This window comes from Urocampus carinirostris, chromosome 19 (assembly GCF_059441175.1).
Source record: "Urocampus carinirostris isolate Australia breed hairy pipefish chromosome 19, RoL_Ucar_1.0, whole genome shotgun sequence".
Taxonomy (NCBI): domain Eukaryota; kingdom Metazoa; phylum Chordata; class Actinopteri; order Syngnathiformes; family Syngnathidae; genus Urocampus; species Urocampus carinirostris.
Window position 1 is genome coordinate 8080852 of NC_142367.1, and position 21792 is coordinate 8102643.

The following is a 21792-nucleotide window of genomic DNA, read 5'->3' on the forward strand; positions in this document are numbered from 1 at the left end:
GGACCTTGTAATGCGGAAAATACGGTAAATACAGTACTATGCAATTGATCAGACCTTCTGTGTGTCTGCTATTTTCACATAAATGCAACAATAATGATTGAGTTATTATCACACTTAGAAGGTATCACAAAAAGAAAGCATCTTGGCCTTTTCTGCATATTTCCTGACAATTATGCATAACGCAAGAGTTGAAATTATCATTAAGTTGGGCACATATCGGCATCAGATATCGGTGCTAGTACTTGTGATAGAAGCCCAAACCCAGATTAGCTCACTTCTGCATTATCTGGAGGCTATTTCACGGGAACCAGAACTAAAAAGAATAGTAAATTACCAATAAATAAAGGTAATATTAATGAAAAATATCATGTTTGGATTTAAAAGTATTTATTTTGAAATGTCAGCGACAAAGAGAAGGGAATTTTTTTGTAATAATAGTTCCAGTATATGGTATCAATGATGACTCGAGTTGGGTATCTGAAGAACAGTGGCATCGTAGTGGATTCATTAAAATTATGTTTTGGTTTGTTGTCAACCCTATAATTTACATATTGCATTAATAAAATGACAATATTTGGCCAAGTCTATTTTTACAGCATTTTCAAGAGGGCTCTTTTTGTTTTCAATGTGCTATTTTAGGGCAGCTCGGCGGCGCAGTGGTTGGCGCGTGTGCGGCATAGTTCTGAGGTCATGAGATCGAACCTCCTGTGTGGAGTTTGCATGTTCTCCCCGTTCTTGCGTAAGTTTCCTCCGGGCACTTCGGTTTCGTCCCACATTCCAAAAACATGCATGTCAAGTTAATTGGCCGGTTCAAATTGTCCCTAGTCGTAAATGGACGAGTGAGTTGTCTGTCTCTGTGCCCTATGACTGGCTGGCAACCAGTTCAGGGTGTCACGTGCCTACTGCCTGAAGACAGTTGAGATGGGCTCCAGCATCCCTGCCACCCTACTGAGGATAAGCGGTGCAGATAATGGATGGATGGATGTACTATTTTGTAATGATGTGCAGTAATCAGATATTGTTGACTTAATGGTAAATGAGGTTATCCTAGCATCATGCTAGAAGATTCGTTAGTGCTAAGCAATACTTGTGTAGTTTCCATGAAAGGAAAAAAAACTAAATAGCTACGTTATAGTTTTTGTGGTAAGACGAAACGTCGTTTGTGTGCAAGTGTTGATTTGACCTTGGAGCAACTTTGGGCTGTTTTGTTGCTCAAGGGTCGGCCAGTGTGCTAGTCCACTTCCAGAATGTGGCGCCCAAGGCGCAGCTGTCCATTTGCGGACACTTTCTCTACCCAAAGGGAGCGCCGACTGACGCCGTCCATCTGCTCGGCGCACTCCAACATTCAACCCTCTGGAAAATTTGAGCGGACATCTTGGGTCACGAGTGCTTTTGCAAATGCAGACTGCGAGATTTTATTTTTTCCTCCCGTGCTTGTTTTCCTTAAATTTGAGAAAGGCAATTCCTGTCATAATTGCCCTATTTGTTCTGGTCTGTGACAATTCCGTCTGCTAGCTTACCAAGTTGGGCTGCAAGTGACAACGGTCGACTAGTCACCGATTATGGAAACGATAAGTCGAAAAACCGGATAATGAGTCAACAATTGAATCCTTGTAAACCAAGAACAGGCTCATTATCAGCAGTAAAACAGTAAATAAAACAATGTATTTTGTAGAGTACACTCAGTGGTCAACTGCAAAGTCTGTAACAAAAATACTTTACGATTCTCAACAGTTTGAAATCGGATAGTTTTTCCATGAACGTTAGTTGAATCTCACCGAGGCGAGAACAATTCCGGTTTGTAAACTTTGCAAGTAGTCTTTTTATTATCTGGGTTTAAATGCTCCCAAATTTGAGATGTTTTGATATGCGCAATTTACACCGTCATTTCTGTATTTTACCACTCAAGACAGGTATTGGGCAGCACGGCGGGGCAGTGGTTAGCGCGTGTGCGGCAACGTTCTGAGGTCGTGGGAACCTCCTGCGTGGGTTCAAATCCAGCTACCGGCCTTACTGTGCGGAGTTTGTATGTTCTCCCTGTGCTTGCGTGGGTTTCCTCCGGGCACTCCGGTTTCCTCCCACATTCCAAAGACATGCATTTCAGGTGAATTGGCCGGTCCAAATTGTCCCTAGGTGTGACTGAGCGAGTGAGTTGTCTGTCCCTGTGTGCCCTGCGATTGGCTGGCAACCAGTTCAGGGTGTCCCCTGCCCACTGCCCTTAGATGGCTGGGATGGGCTCCAGCCCCCCCGCGACCCTACTGAGGATAAGCGGTGCAGCTAATGAGATAAGATGAGATGAGACAGGTATTGTGCATGGGAGACTCTCTTAGGAGAGATTATATTTATGTAGAGATGAAATAAGAGACTTTTGAGTAACAATCAAACGCGTTTAATAAAGAAAAGCAATTACATTGAACAATGCAAAATTGCGTTCATAGTTTGCGATGAAATAATTTCACAGACTGAAGCAAGAGCCTCGTTCTTATACTGTTTCATAGATTTCTGATAGGAGGATAGAGTAAAACACAAGCTTGTAAGCACATTCTGATTGGTTTATGCAAGAATCACATATTTAAATGCAGTGGATAATGTTGGTCGCAAGATGGCGTGAGAGTATAATAAAAGATACATCACAGCAGTTTATTGTTTGGACATAGATAAGAGTCTTGGGAAAATTACCAGTGACCTCCAAGCTGTGGAGACAAAGTTCAACTGGCTTTGGGAAAGTTATGCTCCTGTCCTTGGGTTGTACAGGTTAGCCGAAAGAAGGTCTGTGCACCTGTAGAAACAACGGCCCTTTGGCCTGGGAAACCTACTCTCCTGACCTTGAAGGCGTTTGCGGAATCGTAAAATCACACACTCATCAAGCACTATAGAAATATAAACGTAAAAGTATATTTTGGATAGAATATAGTATAAAAGGCACGTTGAGACCATATTTCCCTTAGACTCACTCTGTTGGAATAAATTGTCTGGCGACAAACGTCAACAATGGAATTAATTGCCGAGCGATCGTTGCAGCCCTTTTACCAAGCATTACTAACAAGAAGCCCTGGTGAGCAAAAATCGCTAAACTAGCTCACAGGGATTTCTAAATCGAGTTGTGCCAATTGATTTTAGTATGGACAGACTTGATCATGTAATGCCCCCCTCCCTCATTGCCAGTCAGTCCTCAGTAATAGAAAGAGCTAAACGGCAGGAAGAAGGCAACAAGCTCCCCACATCCTCCTCCCTCGAGCTACAGCTTCCTGACTTGTTTATTTGCTAACTGTCTGGGAGGGGCCGCGCGATGCTGGGGGGCAGAGCCAGAACATATGGTTTGCTAAAACGTGAACTTGTACTGTTCGGGGCCGAGGGCCCCCGAGGGAGGGGGCCGGCGGCCTTCGCTCGCTGTCTCCCTCCATTGCTGCCGCTTGGGCAGTCTGCGTCCTCCAGGAGTTGGCGCTCTCTTGCCGCCTCCGTCGCCAGGGAAAAGCAATGCCACCCCCCCCCTTGCCCATTATGGTCGGGGGGTTCGGTCGCAGCTGGGGGAGCCAGTGACACCAGGCTCCCCCGAGTTTGCTGGGGGAATACGAGGCCGGTCCCGGCATCAGGCGGCGCTGGTGCTCAGATCCCAACGCATATGGACGCCAACCGCACGCTCATGTCGCCAATTTCGGACTCATTTGTCGGGAAACGCATCCTCGGCGCTTTGGGAGTTTGCCGGTAGGTCGTCATCACCAGTCTCGGCCTCAAGAACGCTACTGTCGCTAAATTCGAGTCTAGTCACACACGTTTGTCACAATAGCATTTGTAACACATTTTTCATGGAAAACACACTTCTAACCTTAGCAAAATAACAGAGAGCTAGCATCAACATGCTCACAATCCCATGCTATAAAGCCAGCAATACTTATCCTACTGATGAAGCTGTCATTTATACAGCAACAGCTGACGCTACTTATAACATTCTAAATCAATATTTACATGTTCCAGGCTAACATTTTTGTTCAATTCACTTTCATCCTAAAGCTACTGTGTGTATGATTAAGCGCCAACTGGTGATTTAAAAAATAGAAGAAAAAAATAGATTTAAAGGGAGGGTGTGTCATTCGAGGTGTCCTTCAAAAGTTGAAAGTACGATATTTTTTCTTTCAAGAATGTGTTGACAATGCCCAACTGAGTTCAAAGAGCCCTTGTGAAAAAAATTCCCATCGCGCTTATCAGCTTTTTACTTTAAGCAAAGCTGTTCACTGTCAGTACCAGAACGGAGACAGGACCCCCTCGCATAACGTTTCTCACAGCTTTATTGGGAAGAAGGGAAAGGAGTGCACACGCGATCCGGAAATCGCTGGTCGAGGGGTGTAGGTTGCTGGGACGCGGAAGTGGGACTTCCGTGGCGAGCGATGGCGGTGTCGAGAGCGGGAAAAAACGGGTCAGTACCCGGGGTGGAAGAGCAAAAACGTGGTCGATATCAGAAAATGGGTCGTTATTCAGGACGGGAGAACAGACGTGGTGGAGATCAAAACAGGTCGTAATTCAGGACGGGAGCGCAGACGTGGTCGAGATAAAACGGATCGAAGCGGGAGAAAAACACGAGCAAAAACACAGGACAGGCGAAAAAGGGCTTGCCGTGTAAAAACGGAGATTTGCAAACAGACCGACAAAAGGGGACTGACATGACAGGGAGCCAATCTGTCAACAAGCAGCACCTGGCACTCAAGGGCGGGGCCAATTGGGCACCATGGCAACCGTGACATTCACGGCAGGTCACATTAGGTAAAAGTAATGGGGGGAAATAGGTGGGGTGGAGAGTAACTTAATGGTCATCCCCAGATTTAGTGTTTTTTTTTCTATTTGTTAGTCTAACATGAAAATAGTGAAAAACCCCTATCAAAACCCCAAGAAAGATTAAAAAAAGAAGAGTTTATTCGACCAAGTACCTGCATGTGCATCATGGATGAGGTGACTGAGCCTTCAATTATAACACAAGCCAGGAGATGGCAGCAACAAGTAAAAAAGTTTAAGATTCCGTACAGCTCTTTTAAAAAATAGGGAAAAATGCAAAAAAGTTCCTGTAAATGTGTTTTTGTCTTAATACTCGTATCGAGAAATTTTTATTTATTTGACATAACATCAGCCCTACTTAGAGGGGTCTGACAGGATTGTCTGCCATCTTGTGGCTACGTGTGCCCCCAAATCCTTGCAAAAGGCTGAGCAATTCATGAAGAAGAAAAAGCGTTCAATTTCATTGAGTCCCCGCATGTAGTTTGTATTCTTCCTTGGGCTTTGTAGGACTTGTTTTTGGTTGCACTACATAAATTAGTGACATCTAGTTGTCAAACAACAAACACCGTTCCTTTACATTTAAAATAATGTTCTTGGGATAATCTCAATTGAAACTTTAACAGTATTACAAAGCTAGCCTTGGCAGCGTGATCAAACAAATATTAGCCATGATAGATTGCAATGTAGTTACTAGCATAAGTTGTTGATGGTCATAGTTTATAACTGTACGGTATATGTTTTAATCTGTACTTTTGCATGAATGGCACTGATTCTGCAGTCAATTTTCTCAAGAAATGTATTCACTGTAATCATATTCACAGTTTTAGTCAACACGAGTGCTGGATTAGAGGCCGGCGAGCGCGACTTCTTTGAGAGTCGTTCGAGGCTGCCGAGCTACTGGCGCTGTCGGCTAACTTACAGCAATAGCCGCGGTGACACGGAGACGCACACGCAATTCAGTCTCGCACACGCATGACACTGATGAACAAACACGCGTGGGTCAATGACTTCTTATGTTGCGAAAAGAGACACACCAACAAACACCCTGAAGGTCAACGCCTTGATGGACAGCATTTGTGATGCGCGTTGACACCGTCAGCTGCTTCCCTTCATTTCTACTCGCTTTTCCGCCGTCAGGTGACACCCCCAAATAAATAAATAAATAAATGCATAAATAAGATACCCCACCGCCTTAGGGTCTGACAGCAATGAAAGGAAATGGCTATCTTAACTAAGAGTACAGAGTTCTTCGAAACCTAAACCTTGTCTTGTAGTACAACTTTTGTTTCATAGTTATATATTGATTTTTCACAAACTTTAGGAGTTATTTAAGTTCAAAGTACAATGATACCTCTACATTAGAGGTATGGTCTTAAGTTTGACACAAATTCGGATTCAGTCACCCTCCTGCACAGCATAGCCTGTGTCGCCACGCTCAGTGGCACACTCGGCAAGGAGTTCGGCAGCGTTTGGTGCTGCGCGAGAGGGGGACTGAATCCATCGTGCGGATTTTTACACTCAATACACAAAGAAAAAGAAACAAAGAACAATGACGGGTGGATAATTATTATTATTATTTTTCAAAATAGGCGAGAGAAAAGCCCGTCCCCAACCTCACAAATAAAATGTGAAAATTTGTGTTTTATTTGGGCTCAGTTCCCCTAATCAACTTGATTGATCTGGCTGTGTTCAGGCTGGATGTTTTTAGACCCAATCTTACCTATACTCTATATACAAGCTGCTCAAGACACGAGACAACATACGAGAGAAAATCCAAGTTACGAGAATTTCCAGATGCTACCACTAGAGACATATCAACGCCAACATCAGCTAGCTACAGTTAGCGTGTGCGTTTCCCACCATACAGATGAGAAAGGATTAATTCGTTTTTAATTATTTTATATCAGGAAAATTAGGTAATATTACTAGCAATTCTAGACATGAGCACGATCCGGAAACAAAGTAATCTCGCGTGTAGCAGTATCACCCTAGTTGTGAATAGCAGAGCCACTAAACATTGAAAATTATATTTCTAAAGTTTTCTGTCGAATACTTTTTGTAGTATAATTTCTTTGAGCTGTTTTAAAGTTGAAAGTGTCATTGCAAGTGTTCAGCACATAGCACCAATGCAGCATAAATAACAAAGGAACAATTAACTATGTCAATACAAAAATGAGCATTGCCTGTTTTTTTTTTGTTTATTTTACTGATTTTCCTCGTTTTCATAGAAAATTTGTGTTTCGTAATTTTCTATAAACTGGCGTAGCAAACTAGAAAAGATGTGTTGTATTTGGTATCACCGAAACAATATAAAATTGTTAAATGGAAATGCGTTTTATATGCCCACCTCTAGGTGGCAGTAGCGTTTTTATTGAACATTAATGTGTTGGAAATAGACAAGAAGAAACGTATACACATACTGCACACTCGTTTACAGATGGAGAACAATGTAAAAACTGCGTTGTTTTGGTTCAAGTCTATGGGAAAATTGTATTTCCGGTTTAAGTAAAGTATTGATAGCTTCATTTACTTGAATGCAACTGGATGTCTACTGTGGGGTTAAATTATAGAATTCATTGAGATTTTGTAGCATTACAGAAATCGGATGAACATTTTGCATCGGATTGAAATGAATTCCCCTTCTGAAGCAGAAGAGGTGGTGCAGAAATCAAGAACCGGGATTGGCAGACATAGGCGCAAAGAGAAGGGCACGCGTGTCTGCAGAGGAAAAAAACGCCGTCGACTCATAGGTGCTATCTGCCCTTTTCACTTATCAAGCCAGATGACTTTTTTTTAACGCGCTGGACGGCGGCCAACGTTCTTGCGGCCTTCATCATGCGTTCATTTGAGCGTAAATGCGAAAATGTCTCATTGTTAGCTCGCAGCAGCGGTGGCGTAAGGGCAAAGACGTGTCTCAATCTTATTTTGGATCCTTTGATTGAAACACAGAGTCTGCATACCTTTTACATAACTTAAGATTTTCTCTCTCTTTTTTTTTTTTTTATTTAATATCTTGCGGTTAGCCTAACTTAGCTTACACACATTCCTCGCAGCTAGTTCCTTCTTAGCCCAATAAAGCTATTTTTTTAATTCTCAAAGAGAAAAAGTAATACAGTATTAAATACAAATTTTCTTTTCTTTTATAAACTGTATATAAAAGACGGCAAAACTGTTTTGGGAGGGGTGAAAAAGAATGACTTGGTTTTTTAATTGAATTCAACACCCTAAAAGAAAAATAACTTGAGCCAGTGTTATTAAATAATCTAAACTTTTAAAAAAATGTTTAATGTGATGATTAAAGATAAGGATTTGTCTCCATCCCATTTTTCTCATTAAAAATAAAACAATTACAGTATTGTTATCATTATCTTTGTTGTAAATAATGCATTTGGACTTTGCATTTGTAGAAAAAAATGCATACAAATGTATTAATAGTGATGGCAGCAATTTTTGCAGACTCAACACCTTTGTTTTCCTGGACCATAATTTGGACCTACCTGTTAGGACTTTAAGTTGGTGTCTGCAATTTGAAATTGATTTACTCTCTGCTGCCATCTCCTGGTTTAATTCACGATTGCAGGCTCAGTCAGCTCATTCCTCAAGTACTAATAAACCTTTTTAAACTATTTTGGGGTTTGGGTTGGTTGTTTGGACTGTATTTGAAACAGGGCCTTTCTTGCTCTTTCCACTTTCAGCCTACACTAACAAAAATTCTGGGAACAAGCATAAAATCACTCACTAGCCCTTCTCCTTTTCTTGCTTCTTAATATTTTGCAAGTCCCAGAAAAGCAGTGCTAAAGGTAAAATAAAAAAGGCGTGGTGGAATTTTTTTATAAAGGTTTTTTGAACTCAGTTGAGCATTGTTAACGCATACTTTTTAGATAAAATATTTTTCTTTCAACTTTTGAAGGACACCTCAAAAGACAAACCCAACTTTTGAATACCAAATCCAATCCCTTTAAAAATAGATGTATTTTGGGTGTCGGTTTGAAACAGTATTCCAGGTCTTAAAAGAAAATCTTCAAAACCAGCCCAAGTTGCCTCCACTAACTCTTCAATAACGCAGATGACTGAAAATGCAACAAGATAATGCAGGATAGAGCTTCAGGGTTTTGCTCTCCTTTGATAAGGAGGGGGCGGGGTCAATTGTGAATTATTGATAGTGGCTGAGAGCGATATGAGTTTAGTTAATGTGCCCGCCAGCGCTCGCTCAGAGAGGAGCTGTTAGCGTTTCCACCTCGGGCCTCCAAGTCACCCGGTGGAAAGTTGCGCCAGACTTTTCCATTGCAAACAAATAGTGCCGTTTGTGAAGACGTTCTTTTCTAGTGTGTGTGCTAGCGTGCGTGGCGCAGCTGGCAGTGCCCGCTGGCTGTGTTGTTGGCGCCCTCCAGTTCCTCTCTCGCCTTGCTAATGGAGTGCTGCTGTCAGCCCCTGCAGATGCTGCTGCAAAAGAACCCTGGGCTCAATCCCGTCTCGCTTCGGAGTCTCGTCTTTTTGCAGCCGGATCAAATGGCAATATGACGGAGAAAGATGAAAATAAGGATGTATTCTTACACTTGGGACTACCACCATATATGAGGCCACAAAATTTGGACTTGGCTCGGGTTCACTTAACATTGTCTTTATTGTAATTGATTGGAACAAATGTACATTGTTTACAACAAGATAAGACATGGTACTCCAGGATGACAGAAGAATTCAATACAAGAACGAATATTAGGATAGATCAGCGGTAGGGAACCTGTGGCTCCGGAGCCATATATGGTTCTTTTCATGAGTACATATGGCTCCAAAATAAAATGTAACTATTGCACATCTCACTGTGGCGTTCCAAAGTCAAGTGGTTTCATCCCGATTTCGGTCCATATAAAGCCGAAGCGACTTGATGCAGAAGTTCGATAAGAAACTGAATAAATAAAAACGCTGGCAAACGACTTTGATTGGGTGAGCAGTACAGGTGGGCAGATACCTGCACACAGCGCGAGACACTTCCTTCTCTCTCTCTCGCTCAGTGCAGTCTACGAAAGTGAATATGACGATATGCTTATCGTTTGCAGTAATTTGTGACATTTTTACAAAGAACTTTGCATGCACATTGTTTTGAAATCGTTATTAAGGACAGATTTCATGGAAAAAATTGCCTCAACTTCTTAACTGAAGGTGGAAGACAAATTGTAAATGGCATATTTACATTGATTTGGGACACAGGATTTGGCATTACCATCATTTCATACATTTGATTAAATCATCAAATGACACACAGTGAAATAAAATGTGCTGAAGAATTAACTTTTGTCTAGAGAGCGTGTTTGGCAGTTTTTTCAATTTTGTCTGAAAATATATGATGTGGCTCTCTCAATTTCTTTTGAAAACATTTTTTGCTTTTATGGCTCTTTGGGTCAAAAAGGTTCCTGACCCCTGGGATGGATAGACAGTGTTGGGCATGTCACTGAAAAAGTAATTATTTGCAGTTACTAGTTACTTTATTTAAAACGTTATTGCGTTCCCCCAAGATTACTAACACCCAAAACTAGCGTGTTTCTCAGAAAGTAACTATCACGTTACAAATTATTGGATGTACTCAAATCGAAGCCGAACCCCTATAACTCCTTTAAAATAGCCATATAATAAAATAAATGAATGACAATGTCTACACTAACCCATGGAAGCTTGGCTTGTGCAATCTTAAGAGCTTGCAAACTAACACAGCCAAGACACTCCATATCCCTTTTGTCTTTGAAAAACTTGAAGATTTTCAAGAGGATTTCACTTTTTCTCCAGGCATGGTGCATTAAAAAAATAATATTACAAATAAAATGACCATATTAGTGCTCTTACGGTAAAATCTGTACTCACGTTTGTCTTTTTGATTTTGGTAGTCCTTTCTAAGCCACGCCACTTCCCCATCTGCTTTCAACCACACAACCAAATATGCACATAAACTGAACCCCTGATATTAGGATTGAATTTTATAGTTGTAAATAAAGCGTAGATATAGTTATATATGGTAGGGAGAATATCAGAATATTAGTAGGTAGAATTTATTTGTTCTAACAAACTAACAAAGCACAGAGTATATTGGATTTCATGATCTGCTTTAAAAAGTCCCGGAAAGACAGTTGAGTTACAAAATGTTAATTGTTAATTAATATCCAGGTTGGTGGCCTTGGGGGTAGGGCGCCTGCCCCGCAACTAGGAGGTTGCTGGTTCAAGCCTCGGCCGAGTTACTTAAGGCTTACAACATTGGTACTCATTGCCTCCCTGCTTGGGGCAAGCCTTTCTGTGCGGAGTTTGCTTGCGTAGGTTTCCTCTGGACACTCCGGTTTCCTCCCACATTCCAAAAAACATGCATGTCAGGTTAATTGGCCGGTCCAAATTGTCCCGAGTTGGGATTGAGCGAGGGACTTGTCTGTCCCTGCATGCCCTGCGACTGGCTGGCAACCAGTTCAGGATGTCCCCTGCTGAGGATAAGCAGTGCAGATAATGGATGGATAAATTACACAGCACAAGACAGAACACAATATAAAAAGGGAGGCCCTGGGCAAAAATGTCTCCAGCCTTATTTGTCCTTTTTTTCTAAAGGAATTGTAGCGTCTACTCGAGGGTCAAAGGTTAAAAATGTTGTTAGCTTGTCCTCCAGACTGAGCAGAGTGGAGCAATTGCTTTTCTGGGCTGTGTTTATGAACATATGTAAGGTTCTCCCGTCTGCTAAAGGCCGAGCCGAAAGCATCTTATTGGCATTCACTTTCTTTCAAGACTGATACCATCTGTCCCTTGTGATGAGACTGGACCAATATCTTGGGACTAGTAAGTGCCTTCTGAGGTCCTTATCTTGGTACTCTAACCTCCCCTTAGAACACACTTTTCTAAAATTTGAATCAACAGTTCTTTACTTATCCAAGTTGGATCTGTGGTAGTGATCGAATACATATTTTGGCAGTACGAGTATGATACCTTCCATAGCATCGTGGAAGTTATTCATCCACTCATCCGATCCGGGAGCCTTCAGAAGACATCAGGCCGGCTGTCGCGCCACCGCCGCCAAATGTCAGCTGACAGGCCGCTACGTCGAGTTAAACCATCTGGAGCAAATGTGACAGCGGGGGGGAGATCATGTCTGCTCAATCAGGAGGAAGAGCCGGGGAGCTCGCTGACATGGACCACCGGGAAGAGAATGGAAACAAAACGATTAGATGCATATCATGAGGCACTCTTTTTGTTGTCGTTTTCTAAATGAGACCAATAAACTGTTTCTCATACGCCATACATGGAAGCTCAGGTAGATAAAGACACTGTACAGAAAAAGATGATAGTGGAAGTTTGTTGATAGCTTCAATGGGTATGAATGGTAATATGATTGCTAGCTAATTAGCTGGATTTAGCCAGATATGTTGGTAGCGAAATAAGAAGCTAGATACATACTGTATTTAGCTGTCAATAGCGCGCACTTGTTAATAACTCGCACCCCTAATTTTGGATGAAAAATCGGTTGAGATTTTGATTCACTTTTTCTCAGCTTAAACTAAGCCTTATGTGACAAACGTTGAATATGTGCGGTCAGGATTCAAATAGTTCAATGACAATGTAAACTATGAACAAAACAGATGGTTGGATCCTTTAACCACTATGTACAGCTTGATGGCACCCATCACTCTCCCAGCCATCATATAATTCCACCTGGTCTCGAACTGGGGACCTTTTGAATTTTTGGCAAATGTGATAACCACTGCACTACGAACACACAATACCAGCACACAATTTACAATGTATTTATTTAGTGTTCATGAAATACACCAAAGAGTTTTTTCCCTCATACTGCTTTTTTACGTTTATTCATATCTTTTAGGACAAATTTCGTTCTCTAACATTCATCTTAGGTGCCGTGAATGAAAAAACTATGATTATGAGATAAATTCTATGCTTTTCATAAGTCAGCTATACCACTGGTGGTGTAGTGTTTAGCATTCAGTGTTGTCAGCGCCGCATTTCGAGTTCGACTTCTCTTGCATCCAATGTTTTTCGATTGTGGTTAGTGATATTGTTCGACTGATCACAAACTGTACAAATATGGAAACATTCTCATGTAAAATCTTGTGTATAACGCGCACCCGAACTTTGATTTCCTGTTTAAGTAAAAAGAAAATGGTAAGAAATGCATAGAATATAGCTAGCATTGGCAAGCTAAGTTAGATCGCTAGAGAGACTCTTTAGATGGCTAACGAGATATGTACATTGTGTAGCTAACTAGCCTGCTTTCATCATTTAAATTTGAACATGTTTTTCAATATTTAGGGAAAGATTAAACGTGCTGCTAGCGATCAGTCGTAAAGTGCGGATCTTCACCGTTGACCGAACAAAGTCCGAAGATGCCATCAGCCAATTTAGTAACCTTTAAGTTGAAACCGGCTTCGAGGTGGAGCACACATTTGAAAGTGGAGGTGCCGGTGGGGGTACTGGGGTGTGCCGAGGCGGGTGGGTGGGCGCGTTACAGTATTGTAGCGCCCGAGGGCGCCGCTCACAGTCAATATAAATGTGCACGCTGGCGCCTGCTGCGCTCCCATTTGAGAACGACAGGCAGACGCAATAACGGCCACCGGATAACCACAGCGGGCACAATCACTTATTTACGCCGGCACTCCATCGCCACAATTACTGGCAGGTAATGCTTTTTCAATTTTATAGTGTTGTTCATATATTTATCTTGAAAGCACTCTCTAATATCATAACACTGATGATTTATTTAAGAATTATTTTCATTGCCGTACAATTCTTGCAGAAAATACCTATGATATTTTTCTCAGAGTTTATTCATATTATTATTGAATTCAGTTGCCTTTATTGTCATTGATAACAATTTGTTGAACATTGTATGAAAAAAGATTAGACATGGCACTCCAGGGTTAACATGTAATAAAGACTTTAAGGAGAATAAAAGTGAAGACTCTCGGGATAAAAGGCAGTAAAAAAAATGAAAAAAAATAATATATATTTCAATATGTATACGGTGCAGTGTTTTCCTAATTTATAATAGTGCAAAGTTTGTGAATGAAAGAAAATAATACATCGTAACAAAAGTGCAATAAAAAGAAGTGCGATAACATTGAGTAGCAACAAAATCCCCAAGATAAGTCGCAAGCTATGTATATAGACAGTTACGTTGCAATAGCAGCAACAACAAAAAAACAATCGCAAGGTATTTTTCCACAGTTTTCTGCACTTGTTTAGGGTGGTGATGGCCCTGGGGAAGAAGCTGTCTCTGAGCTTGTTATTATTATTATTATTATATATTGTTATTATTGGGACCAAGAGCTTAGGAAACGTTTAGAGTCCATTTTCATTTATTCATTTTTCTTTCCATGTCGAACTGACACAAATGATTTCTTGTATTTCATATTCAAATACTTTTTTATGACATTTTTTAATTTGTCCCAGCAATAATTTAAAAATGAAGCACTTTTATTAAAGCACTTTTGACTAAAAAAATCACATTTAATATTCATATTAATATTTTAATGACAAAATTTCCCTTTGAGATTTTTTGTGATTAAGGGCTGTACAAATAAACATGACTTGACCTTTCAATATTGTGTAAAAAGTGGGAATTTATAACTATTAATCTTGTCTTTCTCTCTTTTCAGGACTGTTGTGTTTCGGGGTTGAGATGACTCATAATCCATGAAATCATATAAAAGGTATTTTAATAAATTAGCCCCCAAAAAAATCAACCCGTATATTTGTTATTTTCTTTCCCGGTGAATGCAGTCCCGTGGTTTGTCCTGATTGCGTTTGCTGACGCATGCCAGAGCGGTTCCGCTGCCCGTTAATCGTAACAATAGATGTTTGAGCGCTTTAAAAGCCCGAAACGGGACCGCAGGGGGTTCGGTATGGGGGTCAGTGTGCGGCATCACAAGCCAGTCATCCAGATTTAGTGGCCAGAAGAGCAGGAAAGCACACTGTCAAAAATATTTTTATTGATTTTCTGGTAACAGCAGCTGTTGGCTTCCATTATGAGATTAAACGGGGGGGTCAGAGCCCCCCGGGCGGACGAGAGAATCGATCAAATCGCTGAACAACCGAGTTTGCGGCACCATTGACGGCATAGTTGGTTGAATTCACCAGTGGAGTTAACTGAGGCCGTAAATATGAACTTTAATGTAAATATGAACAAATGTCAACCTCGAACCGTTGAAGGAATGGCGGAATGCGATCTCATCGACTTTCCGAAGCATTTTTAAACATTTAATCTTCAACTTTAATTTTGGAATGCCCTGAAGAAAAAGAAGAAATAAACCTTTGGAAGCAGATTTTTCCGGGGCTCCTTCGTTCAACCAAGATTTAATAATAATTAATTTCGTTTTTTGGTGACAGAGAAATAAAAATTGACAATATTAAAGTTATTGACTAGAGACGAGACCTAGTTTAGGAGGGCTACTGAACTTATGCGCCATGTCTTGACCCAGATCCCGGTCTTGCTGCTAATGACGCCCCCCAGGCATGACGCCAGGCCCTCATTAGTAACCAGCCTCCCCCTTCGCCACTTTCACCACCTCTCGTCCTGCCTGCTAGTTGGCCTCCGAGGTCTTCTGGTCCCCAACACTCGGGGCCCCTCTTAACCCGCACAGGTGCACCGCCCCCCATCATGGCCCAATTGCCCCTCAGGCCTTAGCCTGGTGGAAGTAATGAGGAGTGGCAGGTACAGTGAAAAGCTCAAGTCAAGTTAGCGCTGAAGTGACCTTTACCTCAGGTAGACCACGCATGCAGTTTCGGACTAGTGTCTATTAAAAAAAGGAAATCGTCGCACCTTTAGGGCAGCGGTGTGCAAAAGATCAAGAGCTCTATTTGATTTTAAAGTGGACGGATGGCTCGGGTCAAATCATTATTTTCATGTTGTTTTGCAGGAACCCCCGAAAAATGCATCAGAACGTCAAAAGCCAAGCAGAAAGCTGAAGGAAGAAACCCAAATACGCATTGACAATCCCAGAGATATTCAACCACCAGTTTATTGAATGATCCCTCCCCGAAAATAATTGCAAATTGTTACAAGGATCGGGACCAATCATGTCCAAGGACGACCTCTGCAAAGCAACGTCTGTTGGCAAACACAAAGAGCGCAAACCCAAGAAGCCGCACTACATCCCCCGTCCCTGGGGTAAGCCCTACAACTACAAATGCTTCCAGTGTCCATTCACCTGCATGGAGAAGTCGCACCTGTATAACCACATGAAGTACAGTCTCTGCAAGAACTCCCTGTCACTGCTCATCGAGTCCGACTGGCCCTACAAAAAGGGCAACGGCATCCTGCATCCGGAGCAACCGCGGCCCTCGCAGCAAGGCCTTCGTGGGAGTGGGAAAGAGGCGACACGGATGGAGGAGGGGCAGCACAGGAGTGCGGAGCAAGAAGCCCAGGAAATTGCCAGCCGGGAAGAGGAGGCAGAAGAAACCAGGACGTCTGCGAAGGAGCGACCTGAAAAATCGGACGGTACAGAGTGCAAAGGGGATTCCGAGTTGCTGATGGTGGACATGCTCTCCCTGGAGGAGCAGCTCCTGCGAGCGCGATCCGTGGAGGTCGAAGCCCACTTAAAGCACTACAAGACCCTAAGCAAAAACTGCATGAGTTCTGCGGGGTTGCTCCCGGATCATTGGCGCCTCCTGTCAGCCAGCAAGGCCAAAACCGAAGGCACTCAGGCCCGGATGAATGCTTCCATCCCGTGTTATCCTCCTCCGCCGAACCTTGTGGACTACCAAGACCTTTCAGTGCTGGGGGTGGGCTACCCCATCGGTGCCGGTCTTTTCTCTTACATGAACTCCTCTCTTTCTTCCAATCCAAGCCCTCAAATGGCCCAGCTCCCAATCCTGGCTTCGGCCGCCCAACTTATTCACCCGGCCTCGGGGGGCCACGCCGACAGAACTCTCCTGCCCCCGCGGCTCTACTACCCTTTCCTGTGTGAGCACAATTTCCGTCCGCCTTCCGGTCAGGGCGAATCCGCTAAAGCACCCAAAACATCCACAAACACTGTTGAGGCCTTTTCTTTACCTGGCTTCCAACCCAATGTCAACCTGTGGAAAGTGCCTGCCCTCAGGCCTGGGGCAACTTTGCTTTCCCCAGCCGGTAGGGTCTCACCTCAGGGAGGTTCTTCCGATATGACTTTCAGGCCAGGGAAAGAAGTGCAAACAGCACTCAAGGAAGGGAAATCAAATGGGAGCCTCAAGAGGACAGTGGGATCCGTCGAGGACCAAGACGAACCCGTTGAAAAGAAGCCCACCATGGGCTTCACTTTAGAGTTTCTGAAGAATTTTCAGAACAGTCAGACTTTTCATTTGTCCTCAAACAAACTAAGGTAAGTGTTTCTTTGCTCTGTAAAAAGAACTTTCTTATATTGTTATTATTTGTTGCAGAGGTAAGATTGGGCTTAAAAAAAACTGCCAACCCAGGCCTGTGGGTATTAATGCTCAACCCAGCCTGAGCCTGACCAATTACGTGGATTTCCTGCACTGATCCTGAAGAAAACCCGAAATTTCTTAGTTTATTTGTGAGGACTCTGGAGGAGGAAAAGTGATTTGTGACGAAAGAAATTAAAGCATGTATTTGGTAACACAATTTTAGTTAAACAGTACTGTATAAACACATACATATTTTACTTTTTTTGCGTCTGCAGAGGTTCTATTAACTGACAAATTTCCATCATTGAAGAATTTTTTAAGACTTTACGGTAACATTTTAAGGCCGTCTGACATTTAAATAGGTTGAAAATAGGGCCAAGTACCATGGCAGCTGCATGTCCTTAAAAATATGGCGTGGCAGTTTAAGAGGGAAAGAGGCAGAGAGACAAAGAAGAAAAATGATGGGTGGATGTTTAAAGAAAAAGTCAGCGAGATCCCAAAAAAATGATTGACATTTAAGGCCCGACACAGCTCGAAATTTATGTCAGGTTATGCTCGAGCTTAGGCACAAGATCTTATCTCTGATTTATTAGGACTGAATCTCAATCGTTTTCCACTCTTCAGTTCACAGAATTTGCACCTAAAGACAAAGTCTTTGGAACTCTTGCACATAGACCACAGCAGTCCAAAGAGTGGAGCGTCCTCTCCGCAATCATCAAAAGGCAGCCAAGACCCCACGCGTCCCTTAGGGGGTGGGGCCTCCGACACAGTGGCTGCCCTCCTTAATGACCTCTCCAAGGCCTTACAAGAGTACCAGGAGGCCGAGCGCAACATCTCCCACCTGGAGAAGGAAGAGCTCCCCGTCCAGCACCAACTTTGGGAGCACCTCGGCAAAATCCGAAACCAGCTGGCGCACATCCACCAAGCTCTGGAGAGGACGGCTCGCCACAGCGACGGCCCACTGGACCTTTCCTTCAAGAGAGGCCCCGTTCACTCGGGCAGCGGGTTCAAGGACGACTCGGAAGAGGAAGAAGAGGACAAAGAGGAAGAGGAAAGGAAGGCCACGCTGGAGAGTCGCAAGCGGTCCCTGGACGTTTTGATCAAGACCAGTGACACTCAATTTCTGACTCAGGGAGACTTGGCCTTGGGTCATGGACCCACCCAGGCCCTGTGGCCCAGCACCACCACCAAATGCGAAGCAGACTCCAGCGTGCTGCTCTGTCCCGACGGCAGGTCGATCGTCTTCACCGAGACGTCCAAGGCCCCCAAAAGGCCCTCGTCCGTGCAGAGAGGCGAGGGGCCGGGCTCCCACAGCCCGCTGATGGCCGCCGACAATTAAAACGCATTTTTCATTAACTTTGAGCACCTTTTCAGCTGCAAATATCGCTTTGTCCGTATGAGATATTAAAAATATTTCGGTGCTACTAATACATGGCCACTCATTAGTATTATGTGCACAGAGGCCCCCCAAATAATCAAAATTGTATTATCCGCTCTATGAGGTGCCCCTTTTCATAAGGGGCACCCCCAAAAATAGTCTTTTGTCACATATTTTTCATATATAAGGCCATAATGCGCTTAAAATTGAAATTACAGTAAGAGTTACCACGTTTATTCCTGTCACTGATTATAATCTCAAAAAAACACTTTGCTACGGGAAACTTACAACGCTGATGAGACAGAAATTTTATCGGTGGCATTGGACCTTTTCTCACGATTACACATTTTTTACTCACAGTGTCAGAAACACCGATTTGCATAGTGTACTCTAATAGGATAAACAGCCCCTCTCATGGACGTAAATACCTATTGGTTTAATATGTATACGTACATAGAAGAGCTTGTATATTATTTTGTTGAAAGACTGTTTTGTTTTCTGTCTTTTGCAATGTTATTGACGCACGAGTGAAGAAGTGCAGAGACTGTTTAATCTATCAATATCAGTCTTTCTGGCACCATGAGTAAAAACACTGTCATTATGAGATAAGATCTAACGCAATGTGATCTATAAGACTTGGGGGCTGGTGGATGGGTGTTGATGAGCGTACAGATCAATAACCCTTAAAAACCCCAAAACCCCACTTTCAAATTTCTGGCCTATTTGGGGTGTTAAGGTGCGCCTTATAGTCCGGGAAATACGGTACATGTGAGTCTCTGAAAATTTTCAACAAAAGGCAGAGTGACACATGATTTTGAAAAGCGAAATCAATCTATTACAGACAATCGTTTGTAAATATTGTTTAAAGAATGAAGTGTTCAATAAATGGTTTTATGAAGACAGTTTTACGGGGTCACGAGAGATTGTCTTTTGCGTTGTCCACACATTTTTTAGTGGCTCATAAAGTTGGGAGTGAAATTATGTTGTGTTTTATCAGAGAAAAACAAGAAACATCTTCATTTTGCAAGTCAAATACGATTCAAATTCGATCACTTGCTTTAAATGGCACAAGCATGTTATGAGGTTACTACTATTTTTTTAATGGACTCATTCGATCAATTGAATGAACTGATCTATTCATTAAAGGATCCGTGCAGAATTTGAAACGTATTTACTTGCTACCGCCATCTCCTGGCTTGTGTCATCATTGCAGCCTCTGTCAAGCTTATTCGTTCTGTGCATACAAGTAAGTGCACATTTTAGAAGCACTTGAATAAACTCCTATTTTTCATCTTTCCTGGGGTTTGTGTTGCAGTATGGTCCTTACTTGAAGCAAGCATTTTCTTACTTTCACCATTTTCATGCTACATGAGCAAATAGAAACAATAAAACAGCAGGGATGAACCTGATCTCTCTCTCCAGCACCCGTCCCTACCCAATACTCTTACCTAATGCGTTCCACCCCGAACAGCCTAACTTAAAAGTAAGATAAAATAATTGTAAACACTTAAGAAGACAGACTTTGTTTAACATCTGGGTTGTGAGATGATGGTAATAACAACTGCCAATTAAGCAGTTCTGTTTATTTTTTTTACAATAAAACAAATCCCAACCCCCCAAAAAATGAATATTCTGGTTTTGTTGGTACATAAAAAGGATGTTAAGGTTTTAAAAGTGCACTTTCATAATCATTTAAAATCGTTTTTATACCAGAGGGGCTGATCACGGTGGACTATTGTGAAACCTAAGTCAGTGGAAAATTCCGAAAAGAGTTAATCAGAACACTAGACAAATTGAAACATTGAGACGTAAAGTGAACGGAACAAGAAGTAAATAGCTACATGTAATTATATAGATTATGGATAATCAAAAGGTGTATTATTTAACAAATAATTATGTTATTAAATTATCGTGGAGATAGTTAAAAGTATGAAAAAGGTAAAACTGGAAACGTACAATTATGACTATAGTCACATTTCAGGATGGCTTTGGAAAATGGAGGATTTATTTTCAAAGCCGTCAATGGCACTGAATTCTTAAGGGTTTGATGTAAATGAATGAATTATTAGAAAAAGGATTGAACTTTCAACCTTTTTAAGGACACCTCAAATCATGCACCCCAATTTTAATGAACCGTTTCTACATTAAACTTCATGCTTGTCAGTTATCACTAAGAAGACGGCAAACGGCACAAAGCGGTTTTTATAAAGGGTCTTAAATGAAAGATTAAACTATACGAATAATCCAGGATCAAATTCTCGTTTTTTTTCTCGTCATAATCTGTAGATTTTCAGACTGACGTTTTGCATCACAATTTTTACAAAATGCACGCTTGGTATTGAAAATAAAAAGCCAGACTTGTGGAAGATCATTCGGACGAGAGCATCTTTTTTGGCCACAAAGGTCAACTGAGCTTGTGTCCCATTTGCGTCGTTTTCACGTCTCCTCGACGACGCTTAAGAGTCGAACGGCTCCTCGGGCCAAATCTTTGCGTAAAGGTCAGCAGGGGCCCCAAGTTCAACAACTGAAGACGAGACAAAGGGGGCGGGTGGTCGTGGGTGACCCCCAAAACGGAGGAAAAAGTATTTGCAAGTCAAGTCGTCAATGTAACGCATTCGGAGGGACGCGGTTCTTCTTGGCGTGTGTTTGAGGGGACCCCTGTTGGCCACAAAGAGTACTGCGCCAAAACGACACCATTTTGAAGTCAATGATCCAATTCTGCAGCACACGCACTTTTTCGTGACTAGGGTTTGTCATGTGATTGAAGTGGTGGGCATTATTATCATTTCATACATTTGATTTAATCATCAAATGACACACAGTGAAATAAAATGTGCCAAAGAATTAGCTTTTGTCTAGAGAGCGTGTTTGGCAGTTTTATCAATTTTGTCTGAAAATGATGTGGCTCTCTCAATTTTTTTGAAAACATTTTTTGCTTTTGTGGCTCTTTGGGTCAAAAAGGTTCCTGACCCCTGCACACCAATGGTTCCCAAACTTTTGCAGACAGGCGCCCGCTTGGCTCCCCAGTGTATTCCAAATTTTGAATCGCGTTTATTGGCTTGTGCTATTATTTAAACTTGCTTCTGATTGGTTGTTGCTTTTAAAACTCGAACAGTAAAAATTGTGGTTGGCCAAAACTCCATCACTCACTACAAAACCTTGAAAAAAACGAAGTGCTTTGCGGTTTCACAACTGCACTACGTTCAAACTTCTGGCTTCGACTTCGGACTGCCGACCCCCCTATCGCCCCCTTCTTTCTCACCGCC

At 42.2% G+C, this 21792-nt stretch overlaps 1 protein-coding gene across 2 annotated transcripts; it reads left to right on the top strand.

Moving 5' to 3' along the window:
- The first annotated feature begins 3486 nt into the window (after nt 1-3486).
- On the top strand, nt 3487-19822 carry prr35 (proline rich 35). 2 transcript variants are annotated; one of them, XM_088323866.1, is made up of 4 exons: nt 3487-3705; nt 14406-14459; nt 15666-17105; nt 17773-19822. In XM_088323866.1, the coding sequence occupies exons 3-4, from the start codon at nt 15826-15828 to the stop codon at nt 18485-18487; spliced, it is 1995 nt and encodes a 664-aa protein (XP_088179992.1). In that variant the 5' UTR covers nt 3487-3705; nt 14406-14459; nt 15666-15825; the 3' UTR covers nt 18488-19822. The 2 variants fall into 2 exon arrangements, with proteins under 2 accessions (XP_088179992.1, XP_088179993.1); XM_088323867.1 differs by lacking the exon at nt 3487-3705 and adding an exon at nt 13258-13426.
- Nucleotides 19823-21792: the final 1970 nt, after the last annotated feature.

Coding starts and splice junctions, on each gene's coding strand:
- prr35 (XM_088323866.1), top strand. CDS start 15,826: ATGTCCAAGGACGACCTCTGCAAAGCAACGTCTGTTGGCAAACACAAA. Junction 17,106..17,772: donor TTGTCCTCAAACAAACTAAG/GTAAGTGTTTCT, acceptor TCCACTCTTCAG/TTCACAGAATTTGCACCTAA.